At 26.9% G+C, this 21,465-nt stretch overlaps 1 protein-coding gene across 1 annotated transcript in view; it reads right to left on the reverse strand.

The window, feature by feature from the left end:
- The window catches only part of LOC117171212 (transcription elongation factor B polypeptide 3), a 27,682-nt gene extending 6,442 nt beyond the window's left edge, over positions 1 to 21,240 (reverse strand). Inside the window, exons 1-3 of the mRNA XM_033358305.1 lie at positions 21,034 to 21,240; positions 5,559 to 7,120; positions 1,402 to 1,693 (exon numbers count right to left, since the gene is read on the reverse strand). Of these exons, the coding sequence (XP_033214196.1) occupies positions 1,402 to 1,693; positions 5,559 to 7,120; positions 21,034 to 21,102 (1,923 nt within the window). The 5' untranslated portion in view covers positions 21,103 to 21,240. The remainder of the gene's footprint in view (positions 1 to 1,401; positions 1,694 to 5,558; positions 7,121 to 21,033) is intronic.
- Positions 21,241 to 21,465: the final 225 nt, after the last annotated feature.

The raw sequence follows: 21,465 nt of genomic DNA on the forward strand, positions 1-21,465 counted from the left end.
CGCCCCGAAAATTTTACTTTCGCCCCTCTGATTTATACATTCGCCCCGCAAATCTCACTTTCGCCCCGCTGATTTTACTTTCACCCCGCAAATTTTTCTTTCATCCCGCTGATTTTACTTTCACCTCGCTAATTTTACTTTCGCCCAATGATTTTATTTACGCCCCGAAAATTTTACTTTCGCCCCTCTGATTTATACATTCGCCCTCCAAATTTTTCTTTCGTCCCGCTAATTTTATTTTCGCCTCGTAAATTTTACTTTCGCCTCGCAAATTTCACTTTCGCACCGCAAATTTTTCTTTCGTCTCGCAAATTTTACTTTTGTCCCGCAAATTTTACTTTCGTCCCGCAAATTTTATTTTCACCCCGATAATTTTACCTTCGCCCCGCAAATTTTACTTTCGCCACGCAAATTTTTCTTTCATCCCGCTGATTTTACTTTCGCCCCACTGATTTTATTTACGCCCTGAAAATTTTACTTTCGCCCGGTAATTTTACTTTCGCCCCGCAAATTTTACTTTCGCCCAGCAAATTTCATTTTCGCCCCGCTGATTTATACTTTCGCCCCGCAAATTTTTCTTTCGTCCCGCTGATTTTACTTTCGCCACACTGATTTTATTTACGCCCCGAAAATTTTACTTTCGCCCCTCTGATTTATACATTCGCCCCGCAAATCTCACTTTCGCCCGCTGATTTTACTTTCACCCCGCAAATTTTTCTTTCATCCCGCTGATTTTACTTTCACCTCGCTAATTTTACTTTCGCCCCAATGATTTTATTTACGCCCCGAAAATTTTACTTTCGCCCCTCTGATTTATACATTCGCCCCCCAAATTTTTCTTTCGTCCCGCTAATTTTACTTTCGCCTCGTAAATTTTACTTTCGCCCCGCTGATTTTACTGTCACCCCGCTAATTTTACTTTCGCCTCGCAAATTTCACTTTCGCACCGCAAATTTTTCTTTCGTCTCGCAAATTTTACTTTCGTCCCGCAAATTTTACTTTCTTCTCGCAAATTTTATTTTCACCCTGATAATTTTACCTTCGCCCCGCAAATTTTACTTTCGCCACGCAAATTTTTCTTTCATCCCGCTGATTTTACTTTCGCCCCACTGACTTTATTTACGTCCTGAAAATTTTACTTTCGTCCGCTAATTTTGCGTTCGCCCCGCAAATTTTACTTTCGCCTCACTAATTTTATTTTTGCCCCGCAAATTCGATTTGCGAGAAATATATGCAACTTTCGCCCCTATTTCCAGAGGCAAAAGGTGGCCATTTCGGTTTAGTGTGGAATAATAACCCTGCAATATTAAAATGCTGATATTTGAATATTAATGATCAATGACAAAGTCATAGAATTTTGAGAATGAAGTGATTCAAGTAGGGCCCGCCCCTCTAACTTACCATGTACATTTCACGCCAAGACTCCATTTCCTCTCTCTTTTTCGTGCGAAACTCCCGGTTACAGTGAAATTGCCACAAGGGGTCTGTTTCTTCGACAAGGTACGGATTATGGTGTTCGAGCATATAGAGCTGGTCCGGGGTGGCTCTTTCCAAAACTGGTTTTAATATGTAGAACGGTACTCCACCGGTAACTTCGAGGGCGTCAATATTCTCTATCAGAACTCTAATGCACATTTCGTATAATGAAGGTACGGTTGAATAACCAGTTTTGTTTCCAGAGAATACTTTTGTTCTGAAATTTGCAACATTTTTCTTAGTCATCATATCTTCAACAAAAAAACAAAAAAAAAAACAAAAAAAAATAGGTCTCTACTCAAATCACGGAGAAAAAATTCCCTGATTAATTACAGTCTTTTTCCAGATATCTCAAGCTTTTTCCAGGTACACGTTTATTCCATATACAGTATGTATGAATATGTATACAGTTTTGAGAGTTTATTAAAAATAATTTTTTTTTAAAGTTTTGTAGAGTTTAATTTAGAAAGTTTTGAAACAAAATTATATTACGAGATATTCTAAAATATATTAGTACCACTAATTAATTAAATAATGCTAAAACAAAATTAATCGTTTTTTGAATTTGTCTGTAAAATCAATGAATTTGAATAATTCCAGTTCCTAACTTTTCAAGTAAACATATTGCATTTTGAACAAGATAGATAAATTTAAAACTAAATATTTGAGTTTTTAAGCAAAAAGATTAATTTCCTACAAAAAAGAAAAAAAGGCATTATCAAAACATATGTATTTTCAACTAAATAGTTGAATTTTCAATTAAAAATTATACGTTTTCAACCAGAAATATAAGAGTTAAATTTTCAGTTTAAAAAACAAATTTTCCACCGAAAATAAAACAACATATATTCAACCAATGATTAATTTAAAAGCGAAAAATGTCAACCTTCAGCTGGAATAGATCAATTTAAATACAAAGATGAATTTTTAACAGAAAAATTTAACTTTCAACCAAGTACTTTTATTTATATAAAAAAAATGAATTTGCAACTAAATTGGTTCTTTTTTAACTGGGACACTTAAATTTTTGACACAGAAGATGAGTGTTCAAACAAAGACATTAATCATTTTCTACCAACAAGATGAAATTTTAATAAACCAAGTACTTGAATTTTTAACTAAAAAAGCCAAATTTTCAACCAAATAGTTTGAACTTTAAACTAAAAAATATCAATTTTCTGACAATAAGAACAGTTAAATTTTCGGTTAAAAAATGTATTCGTTTTTTAGGATGAAAATTAATTTTGAAGCTGAAAATTCATCTTTTTAATTTTAAATTCAATTTTTTGGTTGAAACTTGAACAATATTCTTGAGCAGCCATAATTTTTATTGAAAATTCAAAGGTTTCGGTAAAATTTGTCTTTTTTGGGTAGAAAATTTAACTAATTGGGTAGAAAAATCAACTATTTTATTTTAAATTATTTTTTTGGGAGAAAATCCATCTGCTGTGTAGAAAATGCATCTACCTTGAAAATTCAACAATTAGGTTACATTTTTTTTTCTTGACTGAAAATCGATTTTCGGTTGAAACTTCTTCTGTATAGTTTGAAAAAAATGATCTCTTTTAGCAGAAATTCCCTTTTCTTTCGATGCAAAAATGCAACTTTTTTATGAAAATTAATATTTGTTTTAGTTAAAATTCAACTATTTTATTGAAAATTCGTCTTTTTTGGATGAATTCTATTGTTCTTGATTTAAAATTTAAATATTTTGGGGTTCAAATATCAACTATTACATTTGACGGTAAAAATTTGTATTTTTCTGTTTGAAAATTGAATTAATTTGTTACAAATTCATTTTTTTATTGAACATTTACAACTCTGTTAAAAATTAAACTTTTTAAAATGAAAATTCGTCTCTTTTTTGTTTCAAAATTTCATTTTTAGGGTTAAAAATGGAACTATTTTGTAGAAAATTCAACTTTTTTGTGGAACTTTTTTTTGCGGGGGTAAAAAATGAATCTATTTGGTTAAAAATTAAAATGAATCGAAACTTTCTTTTTTAGTTGAAAATTAATATATTTTATTATTCGTCTTTTTGTTTGTGTGAAAAATTTAACTATTTTTTATGTGAAAATTCAACTATTTTGTCGAAATTTTTCTTTTTCGTTGAAAATTCATTTATTTGATTAAAAAATTATAAAGTAGTTCGACCATAGAGAGGAATTTTCTACAAAATAGTTTTATTTCTAACCACAAAAATGAAATTATTTGATTTTCAGGTGTAAAAAAGAATTTTTGAAACATAAACAAAACAAATTTTCAATTCTATTTTTGGTTGAAAATATTTTATAAGTTCAACTCTTCTTTTGTAGTTGAAAATTCGTGTTTGCTATTAACAAGTTGTATTTTTTCGAGAAAATTGAAGTATTTCGTCGAAAATTCTTTTTCTTTTTTGAACATTATTTTTTGGACTTGAAAATTTAACCATTCCATTTTTTGTTGAAAATTCAACTATTTGGTTTCAAAATTATCTTTTTTTGTAGAAAATTGAACTACATTGTTAAAAATTCATTGATTTCTTTAAATTAAATTTTTATCTGAAAATGTCACCATTCTATTTTCTGTTGAAAATTTATATTGTTACCGGTTGAAAATTCAACTGTTTTGTAGAAAATACGTCTTTTTGGTTTAAATTTTCATCTTTTTGGTAGAGACTTAAGCTTTTTTGTGAGAAAATTTGCTGTAAAATCCAACTATTTTGTTTAGATTTTTTTTAGTTGAAAATTAATGTATTTTATTAAAAATTCGTGTTTTTTTCGGAGAAAATTAAATTATTTTATTGAAATTTGTTTTAACTGTCAAAAATTAATTTTTTAAATTGAAAATTTAACTATTTCTTTTTCACTTGCAAATTCAACTATTTGTTTAAAAAAAAAACTATTTGGTCAAAAATTAAACTTATTTGAAAGTTTGTTTTTTTGAAAGTTTAACTAATGATTTAAAAAAGTTTTTGTTATTGAAGAATCACCTTCTTTGGTTAAAAATTAAACAATTCTATTTTTTGCGGATCATTTGCCTTAAATTGAACATTTCTTTTTTAGTTGAAAATTTATGTATTTTGTCAAAAATTCATGTATTTTATTCGAAAAAATCGTCTTCTTCGGAAAAACTTGAACTACTTTGTCGAAAATTAATTTTCTTCTGTTAAAAATTTTTTTTTTTTAACTGAAAATTTTTGCTATTCCATTTTTGTTAGAAAACTCAACTACTGGGTTTCAAAATTACTTTTTTTTGCTCAAAATTCCAATAATTGGTTGTAAATTGAATCACTTTATTAAAAATCTTTTTTTTTCTTGAACATTTACCGCTTTCGCTGTAAATTTAACTATTTTATTGAGAATCCTTTCTTTAATGGTTGAAAATTAAACTATCTGTTTGAAAAATTTTCTTTTTCTATGTAAAAAAAATTAAATCGCCCGTTAAAAATTCATCTTTTGTTAAAAATTCAATTGAACTTATAGAAAATTAACCTATTCTAAGTGAGAATTCGCCTATTTTGTTGACAATTCGCTTTTTTAGTAAAAAAAAAAAAAAAAAAACCGATCTCTTCTTAGTTGAAACATTATATTTTTACTGAAAACTTCATTTTTGGGTTGGCAATTAAACTAATTGTTGAAAATCCATGTTTTATGTACAAATGTTGTCTTGTTTAGTAAAAAATTATTCTTTTCTTTTGAAAATTCAACCATTTATTTATAAATTAATTTTTTTCTTTAGATTCACAGTTTTTGTAGAAAATAGATCCTTTTTAAATAAACGTAATCTTTTTGGCTGAAAATTTATCTTTCAAAGTAATAATTTAACTATTCTATTTTTGTCAAAAAATGTGTCCTTTGGGTTAAAAATTCATTTCTTTGTTTGAACTTACTTTCTTTCAATGACAGAAATCGTTAAAAAAAAAAATTTTTAACCAATAACTTGACTTGAAAATTATATGCTTGAATATTTTTCACGGGGAAAAAAAAATTCAAGATTGATTAAAAATCAGTCATTTTTCAAAAACTGGCAAGAAAAAAATTGAATGATAAAAACTGTGGTTAATAAAGTACAAAATTTCGAAATAAATAAAAAAAATCTACCTTTGATTCTTGCTGTAGATAACTTCAGAGAGCGATCTGTCCTCCTCAAATTTTCGATTAACAGGATTCATATTATAAGTGAGTGGCTTATAATTGGGACTAATTTCAGGTAGGGTCGCGGCTAAATCAACACTGAGAGGTTCCAGCTTGACATTCGGTGCCAGAAGAGAGGGTGCATTTGATTCTAGATCAGTGTCTTCAGTCTTAAATTTCGCGAAAAATCCCACCGATTTGCTGCCGCTCTCGGAAGTTGAGGCTTCAGGTTCGGCTTTACTTGATTTCGCGGTTGGCCCACCGACAGCAGCAGGAACATTTCCACCTTTTTTCCGTGAAGGCGGAGGCAACATGCACATTCCGAGTGCATCGGCAAAACTTGTACCAGACTGAGAATCAATTCCCACGACATTTTCATCCTTCTCCTTTTTAATTTTCTTCTTCACTTTGTGCTCCTTCTCCTTATCCCTGTCCTTCTCCTTTCCCTCACTCCTCGATTTCTCCTCCTTTCGACTTTTCTCCTCCTCATTAATATCACCCTGTCTCGCCGAATCCTTACTACTGGACCTCGAGGAACTGTGCGAACTTTTTGACTTGGAGGAGGAATGCTTGTGACTACTCTCCTTCTTCCGCTTATCGTCCTTCTTCGACTCCTTTCTCTGACTATCCTTCTCCTCCGACTTTCTCAACTTTCTCGCCTCATCCTTCTCCCTTTTCCTATCTTTATGTCCTTCCTTTCGAGAAGACTTATCACATGACTGGACACTACTTTTCTTCGTTTCGGACTCGAGAGATGATCCCAACTCAATCCCTGTCAATTCCGACTCCGAGGGGGAATTTATCACCAGCCTCGAATTCTCCTCCTCACTCTCGGACTCGGAATATTTCGCTTTCTTCGACTCCTTCTCACTCCGCTCCTGTTTGCGCTTTCTGCTGCTGTCATTCCCATTTGTGATGACAGACTCCGTACTACTCGAGACTTTCCCATCATCCCTCTTATCTCTTGAATCTCTTAAATCCTTTTTCATCGAATCATCTTTCGCACCTTTTCTACTATCACTATCAGAGTCATGTTTCGTATGCTTTCTACTTTTCTCCCTTTGTTCCTCATCTTTTGCGCTCTTCTGCTTTTCTTTGCTACCACTACTACTGCTGCTGCTGCTATGCTTCTCTCGACTTTTACTCTCCGTTTCCGAATTTCCCTTTGGCGAATGTTTCGATCCGTGACTCGAGGAAGAACTTTTGCTCGACTTTTTGTGTCTCTCTTTCGACGACTCCTGAGTTGTTCGGCTCAGGCCATTTTCCGAATTTTCGTCACGTTTTGGCGACTCGGGATTGTCGCTGTAACTCTCGGGAGCATCGGGAACGCAAGCCTCGTCCTCATCTTCGGCGTCACTTGAATCTTCATTGGCTACCATTGTTTTCCATTTTGCGACCAATGCCTTCGCTGCATCGCCCACACCCCCATCATATTTTCGCAACGAGTTTACTGTTCGTCCTACTCCCGTGTCTCGTAAATGCTGAACAGTTATGGGTAGTTGATAGAGCTTTGAAATGCAGTGCATCATCTGAAAAACAATTGAAAATAGCTTCAATTTATCCAACGGCCAATAACTAAGACTATTCGACACTAGAAAAAATTGAGACACATATATTTTTATTGCTTAAGATCTCCTCTTTCCGACGGTGCAAATGAAATTCCTCAAAAAATTTACTTATTATCCCAAAATGCAGTTTAAGGGCATGTGACACATCTAAATACCTATATTACCGACCTCACTTTTTCCGTTCACTGAATGTTTTTTTTTGAATCTAAGCACTTTTTTTGTAAATAAAATATCGAGCTGAAACTTTGGGAAATGTATTAGAGCACAATAAAGTACGTTTAGGTACTGCATTTTGGTAGGAACTTCACTGAAAATTATTTTATCTTTTTTCTGAACCTCGACATTTTTTGAACGTTCCAACTTTTTTTATACATAAAATATCGGTATCAAACTTTGAGAAATGCAAGAGCCGAAAGAAAACTACGTTTAAGTAGAAATATTAATAATAAAAGATGTAAAAAAAAATTCAATAATCAATTCCATCGGAATCAGCCGGTAACGTTGTACACGAAAATGCGAACCCTGGCGGCCACTAGATGAGGCTCTAGATGGTTAGTATTTTCGTGTACAACGTTACCGGCTGATGCCGATGGAATTGATAATTGAAAATTTTTTTTACATCTTTTATTATTAAGATTTGTACTTAAACGTAGTTTTCTTTCGGCTCTTGCATTTCTCAAAGTTTAAGACCGATATTTTATGTATAAAAAAAGTTCGAACGTTCAAAAAATGTTGAGGTTCAGAAAAAAGATGAAATAATTTTCAGTGAAGTTCCTACCAAAATGCAGTACCTAAACGTACTTTATTGTACTCTAATACACCTTCCAAAGTTTCAGCTCGATATTTTATTTACAAAAAAAGTTCTTAGGTTCAAAAAAGCATACTGCGTCAAGCGTCTCGAGTTGTTAAATTCACGAGAATTTAAAAGAATTTAAGAGAATGATGAATTTAAGATTTTTATCAATATTTTTATTGTTCAGGTGATATCAGCGATTGAATATAAATTATTTTCTAGCTCAGACATATTCAGAAATTACAGTGTTTCATATACAAATTAAAAATTTTCATATCTATTAATTTATCTCAAACAAAAAAAAAGACGTTTTTTCTACTGTAAAAGATAACTCTTTAACAATAATAATTGAATTTTTAACAAAATAGTCAAACATACAATCTAAAAAAACAAATTGCCAACGAAAAAGTGTCATAGTTTATACTTTAATAAGAAAATAATGAAATTTATACAAAAAAGGAAAATAATTTTAAAACCAAAATACGAATTTCCAGCAAATAAAGATTTTTTACTCAAAAAATGAATAAAAGTTTATCTAAATTATAGAATCTTTAAACCAGAAGACAAATTTCCTTTATAAAAATTCAATTTTCAAACAAAAAATATGACTGTTCAACAAAAAATTAGTTTTACACGAAACTGATGCATTTTTACGCAAAAAATAGGAAATTTCAAACTAAAAAATAATTTTTTTTACAAAAAAATGCGAATTTTTAACTAAAAATTATCAACCTTAAAAAATTGAAAAGTTACATTTTCTGTTAAAAAATGAATTCTAAAAAAAAGAAGTATTTTTCACTAAACGACTTTTAACCAAAAAAGATACATAAAAAAAAAGTTGAATTTTCTGTTGAAAAAGATTTTAGTCGAGTTTTCACGATCAAACTGAATTTTTTATAAAAAAAAAAAGAATTTTTAACCAAAAAAGATGACTTTTTAAGAAAATTGTGGAATCCTCTAGTTTTCATCCAAGAAAGATTCAAGTTAACTCAGTAACATCAAAAATTGACTTTAAAATCCAAAAAGATCAATTTTTTTAACCAAAAAGGATGAATTTTTAACAAAATAGTTAAATTCTCTACAAAATAGTTGCATTTTTATTCAAAAAAGATCAATTTTGTACTAAAACATATGAATTTGTAATAAAAGAAAACATTTTTTTATAAGTGAAACTTTCATCCGGAAAATATTTCAGTTCATTTTTCAACACCAAAATATAAATTTTGAACAAAAAGTAAATTTTCTACGAAATAGTTATGTATCAAAATTTTTTTATTTTTTTCTCGTTACCGTTCTCAAAGTGAAATACCCGTCTCAGAACTCTACAAGCGTCAGTCTGCTAGCAGCAACTGCTGAATGTGGCGGTAAAAAAATTGTGGGGCGCAAATAAATATCTTTTTCGAAGGCACCCATGTTGCAATATTTTTTGTATGAAAGTACACTATTTCAAAAGTATAGTCATAAATTTTCAGGTTAAAATAATTCAAATTGTGTGAGTTATGAATTTTTAAGTAAAAAACCTATTTTTTTCACTTTTTTCAATAATTTTTTTAACAAACTTAAAATAAATAAACGGCTTTAAAATCAACTCTAACTTATAAAAGATACCTTAAACTATATCGGATAATTTTATTGTGACAAAATGTTCAATAGGGGTTAAACACACATGTTAAATACGCTGGGGTATTGAACACCCACGATGCACTTTAACGTGATTTTTACCATGTAAGCATTTTAAGGCAAATAACGCACGATATAAAAAAATTAAAAGAATAAAAATGTTTCTTTATGAATGCCCTACAAGATTATCATAACAACTTTTTGAATTTTTTAAAAAAATCGAAAATTCAAACTTTGACAGTAAAAAAAACAATATTTCAAGGATTCTTAATTCTGTTAATGTAATTAAAAAAAAAGTTTTTGGTTCTGTACCTAAAGGAGGGTCGCACAGTGAGAAAAAAATGACTTTTTTGGTTAAAAATAACGTACATCCCACAAATATTCAGCGATTTGGACAAAAATTTTTAAAAAGAAGCTAATAAGATTTCTCAGAAAATTATTGAGTCTGATTTTTTAATTAGGTTTTTAATTTTTTATAAACAAACAAATATGACGAAAAAAATAGCCATTTCTTCTATTTGACGTTCCCGGTACTCGTCAATAACAAAAAAATGGTTGAAATTGCTTTAGTTGCAGAGTTACATTAAGGATATTCCAATATTAGACAATTTAAAAAACAAAATTTATAAACAAATTATTTGTTGAACAGATTTTTTTTACGATTTTCTATAAATATACGTTTTTTCAAGTAATATTGCAAGAAATTTGAATGAAAACAATATTACATAATAAAATTTCTCTTATGATTATAATTGTTGATATTATAAACCAAGTTTATGTACAAATGCAGTAATCAGGCATTTTTAGACAGAAATATTCGTTGCTTTCGATGTAAATTTTCTTTAATTAGGAAATTTGTTATAATTCTAACAAAATTCATAATTAGTTTAAAAATTCGGGGTTTTCAATGCCAGTCTTTTCAGTTGGGAACTTATTGACAATTTCAGCATCATTCATGATAAGTTGATAAATTTTATGATTTCTTCAAAAAATTTAATCAAAAAATGAATTAATCAGGTATTTGTCTACAAAAAAATTCATTTTTTTCCATGTCAACTTTTTAAATTATGAACTTCATGAAAACTTCAGTAAAATGTATAATTTTTTGGTCAATTTTGTGATTTTTTTAAACAAACTTAATAAACAAATGCATTAGTGGGGAATCTGTCGACGGAAAAATTCTGTTTTGTTTCGATATCAGACTTTTAATTTAGATTTTCATAACAAATTCGGCAACATTCTTGATGAGTTGATAAATTTTATAATTTTTACAAACAAATTTAACAAACAAATGCATCATTCGGGCATCTGTGGATGGAATAATTCGTTCTTTTCGATGTCAGTTTTTTTAATGGGGAACTTCATGATGATTTCAGCAAAATTCATAATTCGTCGATAAATTTTATATTTTTTTAAAAACAAATTCGATAAACTAATGCATTATTCGCGGTCATCTGTCTATGAAAAAATTTTTTTTTCGATATCCTAATTAAAAAAGTTGCCAGACAAAAACGAATTTTTCTGTAGATTAATGCCTGATTACTGCATTTTTTGATTAAATTTGTTTAAAGAAATAATAATATTGTGTTTGAAGAATTGAAAAAACAAATTTGTATATCTTTTTTGATATCAAAATTTTGGTTAACTCATCTTTTTTAGATCCTGCCTTGTCCAACCAAAAAGTGAAAAAATTGATTTTTCATTATTTTTTGTGCAGTTTGAATTTTCGATTTTTCAAGAAGATCCAAAAAGTTGTTATGATAATTTTAAACTGCGTTAGAGTTAGGGAATTTTCGGAAAACTAAAGCTAACGTTAAATTGTGTTTGGTTGAAAATTCATTTCTTAGGTTGAAAATGTATCTTTTTGATTTGAAAACTCGACTAAAAAGTGTTTAAAATTGATTTGTAATTTTTTTAAATAGAAAAATTAAAACTTTAACGTTCAAAGTTTAGTTTTTTGTTTAGTTTTGAATAATTGATTTATAATCACTGACTTTAAATGAAGAGTCAGACATTTCTAAATATTAAGTAATTGTTCTTTTGAAATCTGGAAATCCTAAAATTGTGAACTGATTGCGAATCGTCTTGTAAAATAAAATATTATTCACTTTTTAATACTTAGATTGCAGTTCAATTTAAAAACTCATTCATTAATTTATATTCATAGCTGATCAACTAAAAATATGTTTGTTGTAAAACCATAGATTTCAAACGTTTCTAATTTTTAATTGTTTAAGTCTTTACAACGGCATTTTAAACTTCTTTAAGTAAAAATGTACAATTAAAAATTAAAATCTAAAATGGATTTTTTTTTCAACAATTTTGTAAAATTCTCGGTCAAAAAATAAATTCACTGTCATTTCAAGGTTCATTTTTTCGTTTGAAGAGTTTACCATTATATTTTTTTGACCGAAAGTCATTACTTTCGTTAAAAATTATACTATTTATTTGGAAAATTAATAATTTTATAAAAAAAAACTATTTTGGTAAAAAAATTCTTTTGGTCAATAATTCAACTACTTAGTTAAAAGTTGAACTACTTTGTAAAAAAATAATTTTTTTGGTTGAAGATTCAACGCTTTGGTTAAAAAGTTAATTATCTTATTGAAAATTCGCTGCACTTTTGGTCAAAATTTAACTTTTTTTCACTGAAAATTTAACTATTCTATTTTTGGTTGTTGAGAAAATTGATCAATTTTAGTTTAAAATTTGAGTACTGGGTTCAAAATATTCTTCTTGATTAAAAAAATAACTTTTTGGTTCAAACTTCCAATCTTTGGTTAAAAGTTGATCAGTTTAGTTGAGAATTCATCTCTGATTAAAAATTAAGTTATTTTCCTCAACATTAATTTTGTTGTTGGTAAGAATTACTTACGCAATTTCAAAGTGGAACCATTTTCTCAAGCAAAATTTTTTTAAGACTATAATTTAGTTTAAAACTTAATTATTTTGTACAAAATTCGGTTTTTAATTAAAATTAATTTTTTGAACTGTAAACTTACATATTTTATTTGTGGTTAAAAATGTATCTTTTTTAGTGAGAATTGAACTACTTGGTTAAGAGTTCAACTAATTTGTCACAAAAAATGCCTTTTTTCTTTTGTATATTAATTTTTTTTACTGAAAATTTATCTATTATGGCAGGAAACAAATCTTTCTAGTTGAAAAATCATCTTTTTTCAGTTAAAAATGTAACTACTTGATTTAAATTGAAACTACTTTGTCACAAATTCATTCTTTTAGTAAAAGATTCATTAGTTTAACTGAAAACTCATCTCATCGGTTAAAAATTGAATTATTTTGTTAAAATTTCTTTTTTTTTGTATTGATAATTAATTTTTTTAACCGAAAAATTAACTTTTTTGTAGACAATAAATCTTCTTAGTTGAAAATTCTTTTTTTGTTGGTCAAAGTGGGACTACTTTGACCAAAATTAATTTTACAGGCTGAACATTCATTCTTTTAGTTAAAAACTCATCTATTCATTGAAAATTCAACTATTTTGTTATAAATAAATCTTTTTTTTTTGCTTGAAAGTTAATTTTTTCAACTGAAAATTGATTTTTTTTTTTTGGTTAAAAATTCATTTTTTGTAGAAAATTCAACTACTTGATTGAAAGTGAAACTAATTTGTCAAACATTTAGTTGTTTGGTTAAAGATTAATTAATGTGGCTGAAAAATATTTCTTTCAGTTGAGAATTAAACTATTTTGTTGAAATTACATTTTTATAAATTTAAAGTTACGTTTTTAACCGAAAATTTTACTTTTTTGTAGAAAATAAATCTTCTTAGTTGAAAATTCCTTAATTATGTTAGAAACTCATCTTTTTTCATTAAAAATGGAACTATTCTGTTAAAATTCATTATTTTTGTGGAAAATGTTTTGTTTTTTTTTTTTTGGTAGAAAATTAATCCATTTGTGGATGAAAATTCATCTTCTTTGGTCGAAAATTCAACTGCTTCGACAACAAATAATTCTTTTGGTCCAAGACTGTTGGTCCAGAATTCATTTTTTCTTTGAAAATTCATAATTTTAGTGAAAAATTTATTTCTGGATGAAAATTAATTTTTTGAACTAAAAATTAATCTATTCCATTTATAGATAAAAATGTATTTTTTTTTAGTTGAAAATTCAATTCTTTGTTTAAAAATGCATCCATTTTTTTGAACATGTAATATTTATAGCCCGAAATAAAAAAAAAAGTTTTTCCCTGGGTAATTAAAAGTGTCAACTAAAATTGAAAACTTTGCTCCCAATATTATAAAATAATTAAGAAAAGGGTAAATGTAATTGATGGATAACTAACTCAAGTTTTATAAAAAAAAATGACCCACTTCTGATTATGTCTCAGAACTAACTTACGTAAGTAGTTACACAGCTGATGATGTTATTTTAGTAACAGGTAATCAACAATCCCTCAATTATTTGATATCATAGAAATAATTCGCTGATAATTCACAATGAAATATTATGGCGAAAAGATTATAATTAAACATTTGTTTAATTGATTTTCCTCTACAAACAGTTATTAAGAATTATATATGTTATTGGACTCCACAAACAACCAGAAATAAATTATGCAATAAAGAATTCCAGCTGAAATGATTCACATTCATAGCATTTCAATTAAATAGATACATTCATTAAATTATATAATAAATATACTTTATTCAATGCTTCGTGGGACATGTATGATATTTAAAATAAAAATAGTAAAACTACAAAAATTTCTTCCATGAATTAAAGAAATTTACAAGTAATACATATAATATTACTATTAGATTTAAAACATTTTTTTAGAATTCTTTTCTTTTTTTAATAAACTACAATTCGGACTTTAATTTTTCGCACAAGCAATTTGTTTTAATGTAAATTTCCAAGGATTTTTCAATATGAGGAAAAAGTGAAACACGGTTTGAGGGGCAACTTTGATTAGATTAAATAGCATTAGAGAATAAAGTGGCGACCTTTTTAACTTTCTGAAATAAATAAACAGAAAGCTGGGATGCAATAAAATATGTTTTCAGTAAAAAAATCGTCAACATTTCTTGTGAAACTTTTAAAACATTGATAATTTATAAATATCTCCCTTATCTTTAACACTGTAAAAATCATTATTTTTTTAAATTTTAATTAGACCGAAAATTCGTTTTTGATTAGTATATTCCTTCAATAAAAAATAAACAAAACAAAATTAAACTTCAAATAAAAGCAGTTGCATTTTCCATCAAAACGATGAATTTTCATGATAAAAAGAAGATTTTTTTAGAAGGCAGTTCAACTTTCTATCAAAAAAGACAAATGTCCAACAAAACACTTAAATTTTCAAAGAAAAAGATGAATTTTGAACAAAATAGTTTAACCTTCAATACAATAGGAGAAATTTTCCATTTAAATAGATGAATTTTCAACAAAACAGTTAAATTTCGGCCAAAGATGACTTTTCAAATAAAATGATGAATCATTATCAAACAGAAAAAAAAGAAATTTTCAACGAAAAAGTTTAAATTCCAATCGCATTCAACAACAATTTTCAACAAAATAGTTCAATCCTGAACCGAAACAGATTAATTTTCAATCAAACGTTTGCATTTATAACCAAAAAGGATCAAATATCTAACAAAAGAGATAAATTTTCTGGCAAAAAGGAACATTTTTCAACGAATTTTCATCTAATGACATAAAATTTGCAACCAAAAAGTTGAACTTATTAGCTAAAAAAGATCAATTTTTAATCAAAAATTAAATAATTACATTAAAAAAAAAAAAAGAAAGAAAAAAAATTCAACAAAAAAAAGCGGATTTTCAACTTGAGATTCAACAAAAAAAATTATTTTCAATCCAAAACAGTTAAATTAAATAAAAAAATACGAATTTTGAATAAAATAGTCGAACCCTAAACAATAGTTGAATTTTCTGCCGAAAACATAAATTTCCAACCGATAAGATTAATTTTTTACCAAAAAAGACAATTTTTCAACAAATTATATACAATTTTGAACTAAAAAAAATTAATTATCGACCAAAAAAGACGAATTTTCATTCAATAACATAAATTTTCCGCCAAAAATTGAATTTTTTATCTAAAAAAGATCAATTTTGAATGAAAAATGAAATAATTTCATAAAAAAAATCAAACCTAAAGAAACCAATTTTCTACAAATTTTTGTAATTTTCAAGCCAAGAAGATCAATTCTCAACAACAAAAAACAGATTTCAAATGTAAATCTAAGATATTAAACCGAAAAAAATGTAAACAAAATAGTTAAATCCTGAACCAAAACAGTTCAATTTTCAATCAAACGGTTGCATTTTTATCAAAAAAAAAAGATGAAATTTGTACCATAATATATGAAATTACTAATAAAAAAATAAATAAAAAAAACGAATTTTCAACAATAGTTGAATTTTCTATGGAAAAGTTGAATTTCCAAACATGAAGATTAATTTCCTACCAAAAAAATGACGAATTTTCATCCAATTACATAAATTTTCAGCCAAAAAGTTGACTATATTAACTACAGATAGATCAATTTTTTAACAAATATTAAATAATTACAATAGAAAAAACGCAACCAAAACAAAAAACGAATTTTCTACAAAACAGTTGGATTTTCTACCAAGTTGTCGAATTTTCACGCCAAAAAAATGAATTCTCGACAAAAAATATATCAGTTGATATTTTCAAGAAGAAAAGATTTTCATTTTAAATGCAAAACAGTTAGATTGAACAGAAAAAGCCGAATTTTTAACAAAATTGTTACAAATTAGTTGCATAAACATAAAAGTTAACTGTCAAATAAAAAACAATCCATTTTTAACCAAAAATAGAATAGTTAAATTTTCACTTAAAAAAATTAATTTTCAACTAAATAGTCGAATTTTTTAAGAATAGATGAATTCAAAAAACTTGCAATAAAAAATTGTTGGATTTTGCTATTTGTTTATATTAATTCAGTTCGTATTTAAGCGAAATAAACGTGAAAAATGAGGAAATTCATGAAAACAGGGAAAGAAAGGAATTGTTTTAAAAAATGGGAGGGGGGAAGTGGAGCAGATGAGAAAGAATCGCAAGTCCAGATTTATATTTTTCATAAAAACTGAAAAATTATAAAAATGTCTTCCCTAAATTAAAAAAATTTACAATTGACAGATTAAATTTTACTCTAAATGTTAATATTTTCCTCTGAAATTATTTTTTAATAATACATTTAAACTCAGACTCCAAATATTAATAGAAAAATTCATATTTCAATATCAATTTCTTAGGACTTTTTTAATATGAGGAGAAAGTGGAACACGTTTTGTGGAGGTACTGATTAGATTCACTGTTACAGTGGCGATTTGTTAAACTTCCTCAAATAAATAAAGAGGAAGCTGCGATACAATAAAATTTGTTTTCAGTAAACAAATCGCGAATATTTTTTTCGACTTTTAAAACATTAATCAATTATAAATATTTCCGTGATGGTTAACAGTAAAAGATTTACAATTATTTTCAGATTAATTAGACCAATAACTGATTAACATTAATTATCATTATCCTTCAATAAATCTAAAATTAACGTTTATGAAACAGTTTTATCATTCGACTGAATTTACATTCAAGGAAAAAAAGCAACATTTTGGATGAAATATTGAACGGAAAAATGAATTTTTATTCGCATTTGTCAGAATCGTGACTGACGTCGAAAGAAATTTATAAATTTAATTATTTTTTTCGTTTAAAAAATGCTAATGGGTGCTTGAAAATAAATGAATTTTCGGCTGTGGATTCCAATGTCCTGTTGAAAACTTATATTTTTGGTTAAAATATCAACAATTATATTTTTCTTTTAAAATTCTTTTTTTTTTGTAGAAAATTCGTTTCTTTTCTGATTGAAAATTAAGTTTTTTCTTCAAAATGCATTTTTTTTGGTTTCAGAATTCTTTTGGTTGAATTCACCAGTTTTTTTATTTAAAATAAAAGTTTTTTTTATTAAAACATCAAATTTTACATTTTTCGTCGAGAAAATTCACCTTCCTTGAAAGTGGAAATAATTTGTTACATATTTTTTGTTTTTTGTTAAAAATTAAGTTTTTAACTGAAAATTGAATTATTCCAGGTTTTGTTGAAATTTTTTTTATTTTTTGGTTGAGGATTCAAATATTCTGTTTAAAATTCATAATATTCCTTGATATCAACTGTTTTTTTATTAAATTATTTTAGTCAAATTATTCTGTTTTTGTTGAAAATTCAAGTATTCTTTTGTATATTAGTTATTTTAAAACTGAATACCACTGTTTTTTTAATTTAAACGAAAACCAAATTCGGACTTAATAACAAAATACACTTTTTGTTAAGAAATATTTTTTTTTTTTTGCTAAAAATTAATATTTTTATTCATAATTTAACTGTACCATTTTTCGTAACAATTTTTATTCGGAAATTTAAATTTTTTGGTAGAAAATTAATATTTTTGGTTAAAAATTCGTTTTTTTGTTGAAATTAATTTTTTAACTGAAAATTGAACTATTTCATTTTTTATGGAACATTTTGCTCTTTTAATTAAAAATTCATGTATTTTGTTAAAAATGTATCTTTTTTGTTTGCAGAAAATAATCGGTTTGGTATTAAATAAACATTTTTGTTGAAAATTTAGTTGCTTTGTACAAAATTCACATTATTGGTTAAAAAATGCATCCATCTGATGGAAAATTAATCTATTTTGTTGAAAATTCACTGCTTTTTTTGTTGAAAATTTATATTTTTGGTTCAAAATTAAACAACTTTTTCGAATTGAACTGGTTGAAAAATCTTTTCTTTTCGTTGAAAGTCAGTTGAAAACTTATCCTTTTTAATTGAAAATAAAACTATTCCAACTTTGGTGAAAAATTTGGATATTTTAGTTGAAAATTTTTTTTTATATTACAATTTCCCATGTATTTTCAATTTTTCGTTTAACAGTTGAAAATTCCATTTTCAATTTTTAATTGTTAAAAATTAAACTGCTGCAAATTAAATTTTCAATCTTCTTTAATCTTCAATTATTAAAAATTCAATCTTCAATTTTTAATTTTTTAAAATTTTCAACAGTTTATCATTCATTTTATAATTTTTAACAGATGGAAATTCCATTTTCAATTGTTAACAGTTAAAAATTAAACTGCTGAAAATTAAAATTTTCAATTATTGAAAATGCAATCTTCAATTTCCAACAGTTAAGAACTCATTTTTAGATTTTCTTCAATTTTAAACAGGTGAAAATTTAATTTACAATGATTGAAAATTCAAGCTTCAATTAAATTGTGTTTATTCTTCAAATTTGTCCTATATAAGTTGAAAATTCAACTATTTGGTAGAAAATTCAAGAATTTCGTTCAATTGATCTACTTGGGTATCAAATTGTGTTTAAAAAACCTTTTTTTGTTGCTGAAAATCAGTGATTTAAACTAAAAATATAACGATTATATTTAGTGTTGAAAACCTATTTATTTTAATTAATAACTGAACTATTCCATCTTTGGTGAAAAATTTAGACTTTTTAGTAGCAAATTATATTTTTTATATATTTCAATTTTCTTCAATTTTCCTCAATTTTTGACCAACAGTTGATAATTCTTTTATTATTATTTTTTTAAATTCAGAAGTTGAAAATCCCATTTTCAATTTTTAATTGTTAAAAATTAAACTGCTGAAAATTAAAATTTCAATCTTCTTTAACCTTCAATTATTAAAAATTCAATCTTCAATTTTTTTAATATTCAACAGTTGATCATTCTGTTTATAATTTCCAACAGATGAAAATTATATTTTCAATTGTCAACAGTTAAAAATTAAACTGCTGAAAATTTAAATTTCAATCTTAAATTTTCAATTATTAAAAATTAGTTAAAAATCAGTGCTTTAAACTGAAAATATAACGATTATATTTTTTGTTTAAAACTTATCTATTTTTATTGAAATTTGTTCATTTTATATTTGTAGAAAATTAATTTCAATTGAGAATTCAACTATTATGTTAAGAATCCTTCTTTTTTTGTTGAATTTACCTATTATTGATTTTGAATACAAAATATTTTTCGATTGAAATTTCAACTATATTGTTAAAAATTAGGTTTTTTTAAACTGAAAAATTACTTCATCCATATTTGGTTCGAAATGTATATTTTTAGTTTAAAATCCATGTATTTTATTGAAAATATTTTGTTTTTTGGTAGGCAATTAATCTTCACGGTTCAAAAATTAATCTGCGTTGGTCGAAAATTAACGTACATTCTTGACAATTGGTCGCTTTTTGGTTAAATTTAAATGTTATCTTTGTAAATTAATATTTTTTTCTTCTGTAAAATCAACTACTTGGTGGATAGTTGTACTGTGTTAAAAATTAAATTACTTGCGAGAAAGTAGAACTAATTTGTTAACAATTAAACTATTTTGATAAAAATTCATGTATTTTGTTGAAAATGCAATATTTTTACTGACAAAAGTCAGGAATTAAAAGTGTATTAAATTGAATTGAAAACAGTGCCCTTGAATAATTTAATTTATAATAATGTATTCCCCGATATTCGTCACAAAATAGTGACACAATGACAGATATTTTTTTATTTCAATGGGAACTTCTCAGGATTTTTTAATGTAAAGAGAAAGTGGAACACGAATTGTGAAGACACGAATTAGATTCATTAGCATTACAGAATAAAGTGGCGATTTTTTGAACTTCCTGAAATAAATAAACCGGAAACTGAGAAGCAACAAAGTCAGTTTTCAGTAAACAAATTGTCAACATTTCTTGTAAAGTTTTTTAAACACAAATAATTTATAAATATCTCCCCAATGTTTAAGAGTGCAAAATTAGCCATTTTTTAAAATGTAATTAGACCAAATATGCTAAATATTAGTCTCCGATAATTGAGGTTTACAAAGATATTTTGATGCTAAAATAAAAAAATCACGTGATCGTTTTAATTATAGATGTTTTTAGAGCAGTTTTATGATTTTTCGATTCTTAATTTATTCCTCCCATGATAATTAACTGTGTCGGCTTTTCTCTCGAGATTCAATGATAAATAAAATGAGGGAAAAAAAGATTGAATATTTTCGACGAAAAATTGAGAAAGCTTGTGAGGAAAATACGTATTTCAAACATAAGACGCGATATGGTAAGAATTGTAGCAGATGGCCATTTGTCAGAATCATTACTGACGTCGTAAAAAATCTATAAATCGTATAAGTCAATTGCAGATGCAAATGAGATTATATGTATTTTCCCGAGGGTGGATAAATTCTTTTAATATTATTAAATCAGAGGGAGTAATTCGCGAATTACATCACTTCTCTCGAGAATTTTGAGGTTAGATCGGTTGATAATCAACAAGCAAGCAGTTTTCGGTAAAAGTAGAGATTGAGGATTGATGTAAAGTGTTGAAATTTGAAGACTAAAAAAAAACGGGGTATCCGTGTATCGTGTACATACCCGTTCTTCATCGTCCCAGCATTTTTCTATACTTCGCTGATAATGTTGTACTTTGTCTATCACGGACATATTGCCTGGCCAGAGGCGAATGCAATGAATGCAATATTGCAATGGCAATGGCAAACTGTCAGCTGAACTTTCTTCCACTTGCTTCAACTTTGCACCCTTTACTACACACTGACAGTCACAACTGCACACGACTGCACGACTGACGCATTGACATTTGACCAATTGACTACTACATTTCTCCTCTAATTTGTTGTCTGCTCGGCGCAGGCGCATTGTCGTTTTCAAATAAACTACTGGCGCGATTGTTGGAGTTGGCTTCTTTTCTCATAATCAATTAAATCTTAGAAATTTGAACTCTAAGAGATAAATTCAATTTTATTTCAAGGGATATGCAGGAACTGAACGTATTTTAAAGGATTTTAA

Source organism: Belonocnema kinseyi, chromosome 4 (assembly GCF_010883055.1).
Source record: "Belonocnema kinseyi isolate 2016_QV_RU_SX_M_011 chromosome 4, B_treatae_v1, whole genome shotgun sequence".
NCBI lineage: Eukaryota > Metazoa > Arthropoda > Insecta > Hymenoptera > Cynipidae > Belonocnema > Belonocnema kinseyi.